Source organism: Coffea arabica, chromosome 4c (assembly GCF_036785885.1).
Source record: "Coffea arabica cultivar ET-39 chromosome 4c, Coffea Arabica ET-39 HiFi, whole genome shotgun sequence".
Classification (NCBI taxonomy): Eukaryota; Viridiplantae; Streptophyta; class Magnoliopsida; order Gentianales; family Rubiaceae; genus Coffea; species Coffea arabica.
In genome coordinates, this window is record NC_092316.1 from 159266 (window position 1) to 174772 (window position 15507).

Below are 15507 nucleotides of genomic sequence, written 5' to 3' on the forward strand. Positions count from 1 at the left end.
CATACATCAAAAATCTATACCCTTTTTTTTTTGGTTTTTGGTGTGTGTGTCAGCAGTGGCAATCTACTAACTCCTATGGCTATGGCGAGTGTGGTCCGGCAGTATATGCGTACTGATGTGTGCAAGGAAACAACAGATCATTAGTAATTACGTACTGATTGATGTGCAGTGCACTGTGCACCCCAATATTAGAACAGATCAAAACCAATTGCCTGCAGCAGCAACTCCAATATTTATTTATTAAAAAAAAAAAAAAAAAAACCGAGTCTTCGGACTCATAACAGTTACTAAAGGAAGGAAGACTCCTGCCTGCGACGTTTTAACATTAAAAGGGAGGGGGGGGGAAAAAGGAAGGAGGAAGAAGGCAACAAACAAAGTACAACCACTTCCTTCTGCCCCCAGATAAACACTTGAAAATGCGTTGACAAAGATCCATCAGACTGTATAATAATATTACAGCTTCAATTTGATGAGACGCCACCGAACATCATACTTAACAGAGAGAGAGAGAGAACCTCACTCAGTAGAGTCCGGGTACAATCCGGTACGGTACCTTCTCACAATATAGCTTCCAGTATTTCCCATACCTGCACACCATCCACCACACTTAAAACTCAGCGTAATGTTTTCACAATCCCATCTGTAATATTCCCAACTCAGCATGCATGCATGCATGCAACAAAACCACCCCATCTGTAATATTACTACTCATTGAGGACACGGACTGAATTTTCCATGCACGACCTCAAAACCACACATCAAAAAAGCACAAGAACTAGTGCAAAGCCAAAAAAGTTGCTTTTGATCTGCGAAAGATTTCTGTGTCCTACACATTAAACAGACTTCCCATAGACCAAAAGACACAGACAGAGAGATTTCATCTTAGCTTACTTTGATCTGCATCGATCGTCATCCCTTTTGGCTCGGTCAAAGAGAAGGATTGTGAGAAACACTACATAGAAGTAAGGAAGAAACTGCAGAAGAAGAGAAAAAAAAGAGCAGGGTCATGAAGTTTACTGTAAAATATACTGACACTCAAACACGGGTAGGACCTTGTAAAATCTTCTTTTGGAGAGAAGAAAAAAAAAAAAAGAATGTCAAGCACTACAACTTCTTATGTCTGTCGCACTTGCTTACATGACTAAACAGAGCAGGCACAGTCCAGAAAAAAGCTGCTAATATTTCTGGTACATAATGGAAATGACGAGATAAGCCCCACCTGCACAAAAACAGCAACTAATAATATCAGAGGAAGTCCAAAGTCATTTAACCTAAGATACTGGCCAAGGTCCATCCAGATTTAAGTGTTCCGGTATATTCCACGCTCACACAGATCAAAGAAATGCAGGCCACCACATCACAAGCTGGGAAATTAAACTTATCATAATTTCTTAATGAAGAATTACATTTGATCGTTCGTCACCTTGAAACAAAACAAAATTATGTTCATCTTTAAACAAACATCAACCAAGCTCAGCATGAACAGAATTGGAAGGTTAACCCCAGGGCCAAGCAGAAATAACTTACCATCCTGATGTTAGTAAAAGGCTGGTTTTTGTCTCGCTCGAAGTTGTAGTGTACGAGGCAACAATCTGAAGGTGATACAAACCAAACGAAGTTTTAACCCCAGCCAGGAAAAATTACATGACAGCAATAGCAGACATGGTAAACAGAAAGTGTACTAATCTCAGGACTCCTCGATGGAATGCATCATACCTTAGATGGGGCTTTCCCCCAAACCAAGCACTTGCCATTTGTTCTACGAAATTCTTGTCTTTGCCTGTCGCAGTCATAGTTGATATATATGCAAAGAATGCCAGCTACAAGGATATAAAGAGCAAGCTGACAGGGTAAAAAAAAAAAAATCATCCTTGTGAGAAATATATAAGACAACAGGAAACATAAGCGGATTATTATTTACTAATTATTAACATCAGCACCGTGTTTTTCTCAATTTTGTTACCATTTGTCTATTGACCTAACATCCAGGAACTTGGATGCTTTGTCTATCATGGAAGCTCCATTGCAACGTTATGCACAAAAAGCAAAGGGCCAAATTTGAAGCTAAATAATACCACCACTACAGCTAAATTGAAAAAATCAATTTATCTCCCCATTGAATACACATCATACTTAACAGCATGCAACATTCTTTGAAGCAATAGTACCTGAACACCAAGATTGACGGGATGATTGACTAGGTACATGCCAGGGGAAGTATATACTGACGGGACCCACACCAAGCATCCCCAGCAAATATAAAAACCAGCTGCCACAACACAATGGAATTGCCAAAAGAGTGACTCGATCATCAATAGCAATAGGCGGAGGAGAAAACACAGTTAAGATACAAACTAAAGAAAAGGCAGCAAGAATAGAAGCCAGAAAATACAAAATTGAAAAGGTGGAGCTACAAACCTCTATCGTGTGCAATATCCATTGTATTCCAGTATCCAGCTTCCCACCAGAAAAACTTGGTAACATACACCAACATTAATGTAGTGTTGACAAGCATAGAATCAGCAACCCTCCCGTAGGTTTCATACTGGAAGGTACAGAGACATAATTAGAACCGATTAACCAAAACAAACAACTTTGAAACTTCAGATACTTCAATTTGGTTGTTAAACTGACAACATCAATTTTCACAAAACATATGGGTGGCCACAGATCAAAAGGTTCAAAACAAATAAAATACAGGGTATTTCTTAGTTTTAGGTGGCATATTGAGAACCCAATGGGGTCCCTGTGCCTTAGCAACCAGGAAGTAGGAGGTGTTTCATGTATCTTCTTTGGTAGATGGAAGAATGCTGATTGTAAAAGTCCAAGAGACATTAGAAGAAGTAAGAATCACCAATAGATAGCCAAAGTCCATTAATAATATTTGGCAGTAAATGCTAGAGAAATACCTGCTTTATGCAGTATGTAAGAGAAAGAACTGCCCAGGACATCATTCCAAATCTGCAGTTTGTAAAGACTTTTATATCAAAGTTCTTGCCAATGCGAGGATAGAGCTCCATTCCCTGCAACATTCTCAACTTTGAATGTGGTTGCTCAAATATCACATCATTTGACACTCCATTGAGAAGATTGAAAGTTGCACATTTTTTTTTTTGTTTATTTGTTTTTTCCTTTTAGGTGGGGTGTGGGGAAGGGCGGTGTTTTGTCCTGGTGGAATGCACATTATTATTACACAAGGCGTATACAACAAACATGAACAATAAATAGGTCACTGCCCACAATGCCAAGGAAAAGTTCATTGAAGGGGTAAGATCAATTAGATTATTAACCACAAAAATGATCAATTTTTAAAGATGCTCACCCAATAGAAGTCGATTATGATGTTCCCTGATGATCCAGAATCAGTAGAAGACGGAGCAACATGACCCTTCAACACATGAACCATGAATCAGAAAAATGTAAATATGCCTATATAAAGAATAATAAAAAAAATGCTTAGCATGATTGCAGTACCCACTTTGATGTACAAAAACAAGCAAAAGATTAAACTTCCGAAGATGAGGGCCGAAAATATTTCTCCTAGATGGTCATAGACAATTACAGGGTTGAATATCCCAAACCTGAGGATCAATAAAGAGGTAAATGTAGAAGCAAAACAGTTAGTGTTCATTCATAAGTTGCCATTGGTTGAATGGAGAAGGAAAAAGAAGAAAAACAAAAGAAACATAAAATAGCAAATAGTGAGAGCAACTGATTCATTTCAATACACCAGAAGAAGAAAAACCTTACCACCAAAGGCCAAGATATGTAACCAATGTGACAGCATAAGCTTGCAAGCCATTTGCCTGCAAGTGAAGAATAATATTTGAGCAGACTAAACTAGTCAACTAGATAGAGCTGAAATGTTAGTGCGTAGTATAGAGCAAGTCACAATCGTGCAGTCAATTATTTTGCAAAACAAAGCATGTGATAAAAAGTACAGGAGGAAGGGCCTATTCTCGGTTGTTGTAGATTTTACAAAAAAGCTAATTAATCAGAATCAGCACAAGCTACTCTTGAGTAGAATTCAGATTTTAGCTTTTTTTTTCCTTAGTGAAAAATCTAGGTCCAAAAGCAAAGGAGAACACTTTTTTATTAAAAAAGAAAAAGCTGATTATGCAAAATCAGAATCTAAATAAGGTGAAACGAAATAAACAAAAGAAAGCACCCCTAAGTATAGAAAGTCCAAAAAATGCCGGTAGTACCTTATAGACAGGCCTATTACCAGAAGGAGAAGTTGGACCCTCGACCCTTTTGCCAGGTAAAAACAGCTGAAGTGCAGCCTCAAATGCAGCATAAAAAGCAATGATCTTCCAAGCAGTGGTAGTGGGTTTGGGCCAAATCTGAAGGAGGCCCTGGATGCCATGGTCTCTCAAGTAATTGGCAGTTTGCAATACAGATCCGTCCGCATGTACCATGGTGTACCATCTGCGGTAGTTAAATGTACAAATATATGAAATAGCATACGTTTGAGTGGGGGAATACTCGAAACGAAGGGTACAAACAACATGAAGCAAGCGAAGCAAAAGGAAGAAATTCCGGGAACAGGTAAGTAAAGAGGGAACATATGGATTAAACCAGTCTTGCACATGTGCATTATTCTCGATAAATGGCAATGGTTATGTAGTCTGTTATCACATGCTTAAAAAGGAGGAGCGAGTCATACTGATAGTCGAAGATGTCAAAAAGAATCTACGAATTCTGATAAAGATCAATAAATCTTTATATGTATACTAACAAAGGTAAAGCAAAACACAAGTCCCAAATCCCAATTGCATCCTATCTATTGCATAGGGAAAGCGAAGGGAGATTTGATGTACGTAGGTCGATAAAAAGATGAAGAGAGAAAGGGAAGATGTAGATTTGACAGTACAGAAATGAGAGAGAAGGTTTGGGAACTTACAGGAGAATAACGAAGGGAGGGCAGAGAGTAAGTAAAGAGAGCACGGAGACATAGGTGACCAAGGGTGAGTGCGCCATACTCTCCCCCATTTCTTTCTTCTTCTCTCTCTCTCTCAAAACTGCCTACAACTTTGGCACTCTCAGAGAGGACAGAGGGCACTTCTTTCCTTCTTGTTCTCCTACTTATTCTGGAGTCTGATTGATTTATTGATGATATTGATTAGAAAAAAAAAAAAAAAAAAACATATGAGAGAATCAACAATACTAAGTACTAACTAAGAAGAAAGAAAGAAAGAAATAAGAGCTGCTTGCTTCTCTCAAATCCACTCTATATGTATATATATATTTTTTTCTTTTCTTTCGGTTCGGTTGACTCAAAGAGTCCACGAAGAAATCACAGAGCTGAGACGGAGAGAGATGAGCAGATGCTTTTGTAGTTTGTGCTGCTAGACTGAGAAGACCCACTCAGAGGGACAAGACTAGAATAGCCTCATGTCACCAGCTGTCTCAATCCTCCGTCTTTCCTATCCTTTTGTTGGGCCTTTTCTGCTCTCTCGTTTCTGCCACTGTCCAGCTTTAGTTACATTAGCCCACAACTCATCAAGGTACAGACCCCCAATGTGAGGCTTGCACAAAGGCAAGGCCCAGCCCACCCCACGTCCATATATGTTTCAGTCGGATTCTATTGCGACTTGCACCTCAAATTGGGTAATTTATTTACTTATTTATTCATGCATCAAAAGGCAAACGTGTTATTCTTCTTGTAGACATGAGAGCAGCATCATTCATAACTCCGTTTTCTCAAAGCTTTGATGGATGGTACAGTGTGCGTGTGTGTGTGTGTGTGTGTGTTTTTTTTTTTTTTTAATTTATTTATTAAAAGTTCCCTTCCTCTTCAAGACCAGGAAAGGAAGGGAGACAATTGCTTAATGAGGATAATCACAAATAAAGAAGAGACGATTTTTCCATAGAATCAGGGACGGTCTTTTCTTTGCGGCCCCGGCCCCTAAACTAAAGGGAAGAAAGTAGTATCCGTGAATTGAATTACCAGAAGAAGATGAAGTACACTCTCAAGTTTTGAACAGTCAAAACTTAACACTCCCACTAGTTAAGTTAAGTTGTTGGTTTGGAATGGTTGGCCTGGCACTGGCTGGCTGCTATTGCCTGTGTGACCGTTTGTTTGGTCATACCTGCAGTTCACATCTCCCAGTCCCCCCCCCCCCCCCCCCCAAAAACATCATCGCTTCTCCGTTGCAAAAACAAAACTTCTATCATCTCTCAATGATGTATTAACTCTGTATTATCAACAGTTAGGTAGTATCTTCTTTAGTTTGTTGCAAAGGCAAAGGAGGAGGAATAAAAATGGGCAGCAGCACCACCACCCAGCCATGTTTTTCTGATCCATCATCATCATCATCATCTCCGCCAACTCCACCAACCCCTCTCCCAGTCAGTGTAGGACCTGGTCATCACAAGTACAACTGCTTCTCTTCATCTCCCACTCCAACGCCGCCCTTTTCACCCCCTCTCTCCACCCATTCATCCTTTGAAAGCCGCCTCCTCCTACACACAAACCCGTCTGATCCATTGCTGCAGCCAGCTGCAGCAGCTCCGTTGGCTTTTTCCTTGGATTACCAGGCCCACACGGGGCACGATTCTAAAAGCTCATGTCTCAAAGACTTGTAAGCTCTCCGTCTCCCATGCTCTGAATTAAGTCATCAACTGATCACTCTCAAAAACTACCTCCCTTCCCTTTTCCCCGTCCGGTAAAAGTTGTCATTCCAACTTTTCAAATAATCTTTCCCCGTTTGCAGAACTAGGAGGCACTTCTCTTTTTTTTTTTTTATACAGAACCCAACTCGTCGTTTTCCATTCAGTTAGCTCATCTGCCAATTTGTATAACGCAGGTTAGAATGGTTGGTGCTCAAATGTTGCAGGCATTGTTCCTTGTGTCTCTGACTTCCCGCTCAAGTTTTAACATCCCCAAGCTTGAAATGCTGCATTCAATTCTAACGCCAGGTCTTTTATGCAAGGCGTATACGCTGCTTTCTGACATGCCGCTTGAATCATTGTAGCAAAACTATCTATCTTGTTCATGCAAACTGAAATTTAACTCTAACCGATTTGCCATTTTTCTTCATCAAATTCATTGTGTGTACCTCAAGCTTCATATCTTACGTCTTATTTTCTTGAGCTCCCATAAAACTGATATAGCATGATGCCTGGGCCCTGCCATTATTCATCTCCGAAACCCCAAAAAAAAATAAAAAAATTTACCTTTTCATGCTGGAATTGGTCAATACATGTGATACAGAACTTTGATGCTGATATGCAGCATCATTGTACACGTCTTATGCTATGAAAGTCATCCAACAAAATTTTAATTAGAACAAGAATTTTCAAGTATAAACTAATATCACTGTTGGTTTTGCGGTCTTTGTTGTTGAAAATTGGGATGATTTTGTGGTGTATTCTGGAGAGGCACCATTCCAGGTTGTAGATTCTGCATGTTCTGTTGCATGTTTCCAAAAGCACCTTGTGAACCATGCTGTTGCTGCTGTTGCTGGATGGGCATCATACTTCCAGGATTGGTAGTTCCCATGCCAAACACTGCAAAGAGGTCACCATTTTTGTTTTAGGCCGCTCACAGTTGACATGCATGCTTACAATTCCAACTAGAAAAAACTAGACGAAGGTCTATATGTCATCCTCATTCTAGATAGCACAAAATTAGGCATGACAAAAGCTTAAAAAACGAAAAACAGTACGCGCAAGAAAAACAGCAAATTCCATACTTTGGTCACTGAGGTTTTGTGAAGTAAGAGTCCGACTGCCACCAGACACTCCAAACTGAAAGCAGCAAAGTTACTGTAAGAGCATTTCATGACATAATTGCCAGTTAAAGATACATCCAGTAATAAAACATTCATAAGGATGACAGAATTTCTTCAACCAAGTTGAACGCTGCTGTAAAAGATCATGACAACTTAAACAAGTTCAACTGTATAAACTAGACCCCTCCTTTTGATTCGATGAAGATTGCAATTTTACCTCAGAACTAAAAAGAACTTACTGTTGGTTGAAACATGTGAAACGCGAAACAGCTAACTGTTGACCAGCACTAAAATTTTTTAATCAGTTCCACTGTCATTCTCAAACATTACAAAGGCATACCACACAATCATGTCCGAAAACTTGAATATCTTTGTCAAGTCAAAACAACAGTTTTTGTTCATCTGCACCACCATTTCACCTTTTCATTTATATCAGCCCTAGATTCTAACATCAGGGTGTTTGGTATTTTGGTCAATTAGGAGATGAACTTGACAACGTCTGAGGTACAATTCTCAAATTCAGGTTACATCTGCATCACTTTGCACATAAGGTATTATATTGAGAATTTAAGACTGTCCAAAAACTGAAAAAAACTGGAAGCTAATTCACCCTTAAAACATGCCTCAACTTTGTGAAGCAAAGCAGCACCATCATGTTCAAATTTGCTTCTCCTCCCAAGAAAGCTCCATTCAATATCATTCTCAATAAACTAGAAAAGAGGGCAATAAGAACAGCAGATTGAATTGCAAAGCTAACCTGCATTCTGGGCGGAAGTGGTTGAGATGGCATCATCGCTGACATGTTTGGAATCTGACATTGAACTGAAAAGTATGAGAGACTGACCTATACACAATCTTATCAATATTGAAAGACTTTCAAAATAACTCAAACAAAAGGAACACAAAATAGAAGGAGAGTTTCAGAACCATAGTTTAAAAAGAAGATAGTCAACTTGCAGTTAATTGGCTAGTGAAGACCAAAGGTGAGTAGGTAAATTTCAAAATAAGAATTCTGAACAACCAAGGGAAGAAACAGATGAGGTTAAATATTAAGGCTATTAGTAAACCTATCCATGAGCAAACACCAAATGAGAAACTAGGTACGAATGCCTAACGACGTCATTGACTCTCAGAAGGAAGTATCATAAGGAACTAATTTGGGAACCAGAACTACCTTCTTAGGACCAAATTTTTGTCAGACAAAAGCCAAAGTTATGCTCATTGGTAAGGAATTATGAAGTTTAAATCCATATAAATGCTCACAGGGACTAGACAAAAAGAGAGAGTTCCTAGGAGTTGAGTATTTAATATCTGTATGTCAAGAGAAGTAAGACAACAAGGTGCAACCGGAAGTATTGATTAGATATATCCAATAGAGATCTCTATAAAAGCATCAAACAACAAGGGACAAAAACCTAGTGTTTTTAATTTACTTAAAAGGTCAATCAACAGATCTGTTAAGCATTGAAAGGAAAACAAACTAATTGTCTAACCATCTGGGAAGTTGGTGTATTCTGAGCGGCACTAAATAATGCAGTATTTGCAGGGTTAGAAAACTGGTTTAAATGACGATTCAGTTGGCTTCCTTGATTGAGTTGGCTTTGACCCAGACCATGCTGAATGGCCCCAGATGTCAGCTGCCTTCCCTGAAATTGCTGGGCCCCCAGTGGCTGAGAGAATTGCATCTGATGTTGGCTGTGTAACTGGAAAAGGCAGAGGCATTCTTATTGATAAAATATGTGAACAACAGAATTTCTGGTACAACAATGACTGCTATAATATAATGCCTCTCCACTAAAAGAGAAAGAGAGAGCATTTTAAATGTTTTAAGTCATCCCATTCATATTGAAGAGAGAGCTATAATACAAAAACTAATCAATGTGCATTACAAAGCCACAGAAATGAAGAGCCATGAATTGTTAAGACTTATTTATTTATCATTCAGGCTAAGTTACAGCAAAGTAAAACTTCAGAGTTATGGCATCAACATGACCCATACACACAATGTACAAAGCGATCACTTATTAAGAACTCCTCCAAACTTACAACTCAATGGTCCCAGAATTCCTTCAGCATAAGTCCCTGAATAAGCAATCCATCTACTAACTAATATGAGAGACCTGACACAACTTAATGCTACTCCCCATCCCAAATTGAATGTCATAGATTGACTAGGCAAGATGTAAGGGAAGAGTTGAGGATACAAAATGATTTAATGGGAAAGTGAAAAATATAAGTGGTTGAACTCCCTATTAACTAACTTAGAAACAGGGAGTTGGGCCACAAACAGGAAGGGCCACTAGCTTTTTTTCCTCCTTCTTTTGTGTGTGTGTGAAGTATTCAAAAGGTAGAAATTGCCAAAAGTTTAATGTTTCTATTTAATTAAATTAAAGTTTATTCGAGAAGGGATTGAAAAGAAAAGTATGCATTCCATTTGCAATGGACAAATATTAGTCAAGTTTGTGGGAGATTCTTTCAAGTTGCAGACTAGATGTTCCCTTATATAACAACTAAAAGATGCTCAATTTGCTACAAGCAATGATGACAAACCAGAACATGGATATTTATGGAATTTAACAGGACTTGAACTACTAGCAGTAGCATAGAGGGAAGTAGCAGAATGAACATGACATCATAACTTCAACATCCTCATTTGCACACGGGACACTGGAAGTCTCAAAAGACACATAAGAGAAAACCAGGATAGAGAAGTTCTCAGAACCAGATCCAAGATCCATCTAGTCATGCAAAGCATGACCAGCTGATTGGTGATACTGTCATGTGAAGGAACTCTGATAGATGGAATTCCCAGGAAGGCATAGCATGCCTTGGCACGTATTCATTTTCAAGTATGTCATACAATATAAACAAGCACTTGTGGAGCAATGAAAAACAAACTGGTGCACAGGGAAGAGAACTACATGAATAATTCATGATGCCAAATTACCTTAGGAGGGGAGTCCAGTGACAGAAAATAGAAAAGGAATAGCAAATAAGAAAGACCTGAAACTGAGGTATAAAGAGAAGGGGGAGGGGGAAGGTAAAATAGGTTTGCAATTACCGCCTGGAATTTTTGTTGAGACTGGCCCTGAAGATCATGCAGCTGCCCTTGTTGATTCTGTACAGACCATATTCAGTTTGACAAAAGAAAATTTCAGCTAGATGGAGAAAAATGGAAAAAGTTTTGCATCAGCCAACTCAGCCACTTGAAGAGTTGTATACTACACTTCAGCAGAGGTCAATTGAAAAATATAAACTGAAACAACAGCTCATGGGAGATGAAGGAAAGAAGAGGGATATAATATATCCAATGTACAGAGTATCATAGGTTCTCAAGAGGGATGCTTTGTCTTACTTCTCATCATTTTTATTTGCCCTTTGGGTCAGTGGAGAAAGCCGAAAGAAAAATAATGTAAATATCAAAGAAAAAGGTTAAGGAAACAAATATTTTTTTGGTCATGCACCAGCAGAAGTCTTTTTAAGTTAAATCTCACTTTGCCATGCAATGATGGATTTGCTCTGTTTAGTGTAATTTCATTACTCAACCAACGAAATCACTTAAGCAGATTCTAGACATTCTACCTGCCCTAGTCCAGGCAATGACGACTGCCTAAACTGCTGTTGAGCGAGAAGTTGCTGCTGATGCTGTGGCAATTGCATCATTTTCTGCCTTTGCTGCTGCTGCTGCTGCTGCTGTTGCTGGTGTGACTGTTGCTGAGGAGATGGAGTATTCATCATGCTTGCACCAGACCTCGGGGAATTGGCATACGGCAGTGGAGACGTTGTTGTATGGTCAAAAGAGGTACTACTAGCAGCACTAGGAGAAGCTGCTGCCCTTCCCATATGTGGTGCTCCAGCAGCCTATTCTAAAGATCATCTCATCAGGACCAAGAGCCAGTTAAGCAGAAGGGAAAAGTTACGTTTTATATTCAAGCTGGGACAGCCTAAATTTAATTAAATATGAGGAGAAATAAAAGAAGACCAGAACTTCAAAAGGAACTCGAAACAAAAAAATTCAATAATGAGATTATAGCAACCCAATTCCAAAAAACAATTTGATGAAATTAAATGCAAACTGATAATAGATTATTCAGATAAGCTAAAAAAGGCATGTCAGGCAGTAAGAAATTCAAAATCCTCCTGGGATGTGGAGGAAGTTAAATTTGAAGAAATTGATAGTATAAACCTGTAACATGGCTCCCTGACTGCTAGTGTTGCTTGATGCTAGGGGAGGTGTACTTTTCATGTACATTCCTAAAACGAAGGTCAGATTATTGGTTACTCCAAAAATTTTGATAAATAAATTTTGGGAGGCATGCTGTGGAGAAACTAATAGACTATACCAGATGAATCTGTAAAAGTCTGGGCACCATCACCAAGTATATCTACCAAATGCACTGGGAGCGAAGATGTAATCTGTCTTTGCTCTACGGGTATCCGCAACCCTGCAGACAGACCACTTCCATCAATTCTTAAGACCAAGCATATACCAATTCTGACAAGCTGTTTCAGCTTGCATTTAGGAATTCAACTGTCAAGGAGTTTCAAAAGCTCAAAGGGGTTTCCCCGAGAGCAAACTTGTCAAAGTTATATAACTTTAACTGCTATGCAGAACCGCACTAAGTGATGATTTTATCTGTTCTTGCTTCTCAAAAACAAGTAATACAATTTGCCCAGTTTATTTTCTTCGCAAGAACCATTTGAATTAAAGGCACAATCATCAACTCAGAGTGAATTTTTTATTTTTCTAGGGTATCAATTTCATTTGCTTCCAAAATTTTCTGTTACTCGCTCATTTTTTCCTCCTCCTCAATAATAAAGTTATGTTATTGCTACAGTTACAACCTTCTCCCCTCCTCAAGCCTCAACCTTGTTTTGGAAACAATATAAGGGATTTCAGTCATTGAGAAACAAGAGAAAGCAGACCCAGAATGTTTACTCTCATTTTGCGCTTCATAATTGATGATACTGTATCTATATAAAAAACCTATGTCACATCAACTAAACAGAATTCACTATCTAGAGACCTGTACTGGAATCAAGTATATTTAAAAAAAACACACACACAAAAGATCATCAATACTCTATAGCAATTGGTGTAATTTTAACTAGTTGGGGGGAAAAAATAAAAAGTCTCAGTAGCTTATCATGGAAAGCAATTCAAGGTAAGAATAACACCTTCACCATGATTGACAGCATGCCGAAGTAAATTTTCTTGCTCTTGAATTTTGGCAGCTTGAACCTTGTCTATGGTTGGAAGAAGTGTAGGACCCTGCCTAGTACCAAAGTAGGCTTTGCGGGTATCAGCTATGACCTTCTCAGCGCTTTCACACGCAGCGCCAATCATATCAATTCTATTCTATGAACCAGAAGAAGGGGGGGGGGGGGGGGGGGGGGGGAAGGAGTCCAGAACATATGGGTGTAAGATATAAGCGTGGGAAATGTTTAAGCAAAAAATAATAATGATGATTAGTCGGACCTTTAATTTGTCAATTTGCAAGGAGAGGGGAAGGTTTTGCATGCCAAGTAACAGCTGCTCTCTCTTGGAATTGTCTTCCATTTCCATCTCTGGCAGTAATTTTGATGACAGCATAACAGGTAGAACTGCAGGGAAAGCAAGCAAAAGGAGGAGTTTGAATGTTGGAAAATTACAAAGATGGCTTTTTTTTTTTTATGGTTAAGAATTTGAAGTAGCAGGGTGTGGGTGTAGTTAAAACTGAGAAAGATAAGCGAAAAGCAAACAAACAGCAGTGAGGAGATAGGTAGGTTAGTACTTGCAGCATTTTCAGCATTGACATTCTTGGGATGGACGACAAAAGCCTTGGAAACCTTCTTAATATCCTCGACAATATTGAAGAGTTCCAAATTAACCATAGAAAATTGCCCCAATATATCTTGCCTGGTTGGAATCCACGCATAAAAAAAAAAAAAAAAATTAATCAGATTGGTATCCATACGTATGGGAACAAGAGGGGGAAAAAGGAAAGATTGAAGAGATTATGGGTGGAGAGTAATAAGACCATTTGGGAACAGCATTGGTGCGAGCAATGGCGTCGAAATCGTCGAGGATGCGAGAGATGGCTTTGAAGAGGCTGATGGCGCGAGTCCTGACGGAGTCGAGGTTTAGCTGCTGTTGAACTGCTGGGTTCAGCCTCTCCACCACCGCCACTCTTGAAGTCCCTTGCTGCTGCTGCTGCTGGGAAGCCTCTGAGACTGAGACACCTCCTCCTCCTCCCCCTATTCCACTTCCACTTCCAATTCCAGTTCCTCCCACCGCTGCAATTCCTTCCATGCCAGCCATGGAAATAACGGATCCCCCCAACCCCAACTCCACTTTGTGTGATTTGAAAAACAAAAAAAAAAACCAATAAATAGAGAGAGACAATTGGCCCAATCCCCCGGCGTAAACGACAGCGTTACTCCCCTTTTTTTGCAGTCGAAAAGGACATCTTCAGTCGTTGGATTTTACTTGAAGCCAATAAAATGGGCAAATATCTAAATCAGTCCCCACATTAGTTGAACATTTTCTATACTTCTTGGAGGTCAATTTTAAAAGCTTTTTGCCTCGTTTAGATTTGAAGTTTTTAAAATTTTTTTATTTTTGGCAAAATATGCTTAGTATGATGTATATAAAATAAAAATGTGCCAACAAATTATTTTCATAAAAATTCGCAATTCGCCTTAGTCTTAAATGTTTTTTCTCCTTCCTATGTAATTTAAATTGAAAACAAATTATCTCACTTATTATTAATGATTAGTCAATAATAGACCAATTTGAAGAAATCAATAGAATATAGAGAGACACAAGATCCTCCCATCTTTTGTTCCTATTCCTATTTTTTGAGACCATTTGTAGATTTTGTTTTCCCAGTCGACATGAAACTATCTCACTATTGATATAATTAGGTTCAAAAACAACATAGCCCTTTTAAATTCTATACATGTACGTTCTAAAAAGAAAAAGAACAAGTTAATTGAATTTAAAAGGGTAATATTAAAGTTGATAGGTGGGTTTAGTAAAGTTCTTGAATTGAATAAGAAGTAAATTTGGAGCATTGACTTGATAGATAAATACTACTATTGCTATTAATTCTAGAGGAATGTAGTGGTAGTAGGTAATTCAATCAGATTGAGATGATGAAATAGAGATAACAATTGATTTTATTATAGTAATATAGGGAGAAACGCAGTCTTGGTCCCCCATATTTGGTTTATGTGCTAAATTGATCCTTAACATTTTGATCAAAACAAAGGTAGTACCTGAATCTTTTGATTTTAGACAAATTCATGACAATTAACAAAAAAATCATGATAGGTAACTACCAAAATCATATTGCCATTAGTATGCAATTCTAACTTGTATTTGTGATCTCTAACCTCTGGAGTTTCTATCAATATGATTTCTTAGATTTTAAATATATATATAGTTATGGTTTTAAATAAAATGAATTGTGAATTGAATTACTTCTGTGACAATTATGTTCCCAGATCCCTATAAATATTTGTTAAAATGATTTATAATCAACATAACACTACTGTAATTTAATTTAAAGAGCGCCTTTTTTTTTATATGAATTATATCAAAATAACAATCTTAGACGATATATAGCACGAGAATTAGTTGAAAACAAAAGACAATACTAATTTTAACACATGACTTTTTTATTCTAATTACTACTATTAGACAACGTCGTGCATGACTTGTCCTTGTAGCAGGTTTCAAATCACTGCAAGGGCATGTAATCAAAATAATTAGTGAAGATAATTACTG

At 38.3% G+C, this 15507-nt stretch overlaps 2 protein-coding genes and 1 long non-coding RNA gene across 3 annotated transcripts; 1 reads left to right on the plus strand and 2 right to left on the minus strand.

Annotated features, from left to right (window-relative positions):
* Positions 1-390: 390 nt before the first annotated feature.
* On the minus strand, positions 391-5135 carry LOC113739580 (7-dehydrocholesterol reductase-like). Its single transcript, XM_072045133.1, has 13 exons — positions 4904-5135; positions 4206-4428; positions 3751-3806; positions 3479-3581; positions 3323-3388; positions 2910-3023; positions 2419-2545; positions 2169-2269; positions 1717-1842; positions 1528-1592; positions 1138-1219; positions 892-974; positions 391-587 (listed from the first exon to the last, which is right to left on the minus strand). Exons 1-13 carry the CDS (start codon positions 4990-4992, stop codon positions 521-523), a joined length of 1302 nt encoding a protein of 433 aa, XP_071901234.1. The 5' UTR covers positions 4993-5135; the 3' UTR covers positions 391-520.
* Positions 5136-6120: 985 nt separating this feature from the next.
* Positions 6121-7047, plus strand: LOC113740312 (uncharacterized). Its single transcript, XR_003460425.2, has 2 exons — positions 6121-6584; positions 6810-7047. It is a non-coding gene; the product is annotated as an uncharacterized lncRNA (long non-coding RNA).
* A 119-nt stretch (positions 7048-7166) lies between these two features.
* LOC113740046 (mediator of RNA polymerase II transcription subunit 8-like) lies at positions 7167-14215 on the minus strand. Its single transcript, XM_072045137.1, has 12 exons — positions 13757-14215; positions 13511-13635; positions 13216-13340; positions 12915-13095; positions 12080-12181; positions 11923-11990; positions 11319-11597; positions 10798-10854; positions 9230-9439; positions 8494-8547; positions 7698-7752; positions 7167-7512 (listed from the first exon to the last, which is right to left on the minus strand). The coding sequence occupies exons 1-12, from the start codon at positions 14035-14037 to the stop codon at positions 7319-7321; spliced, it is 1731 nt and encodes a 576-aa protein (XP_071901238.1). The 5' UTR covers positions 14038-14215; the 3' UTR covers positions 7167-7318.
* Positions 14216-15507: the final 1292 nt, after the last annotated feature.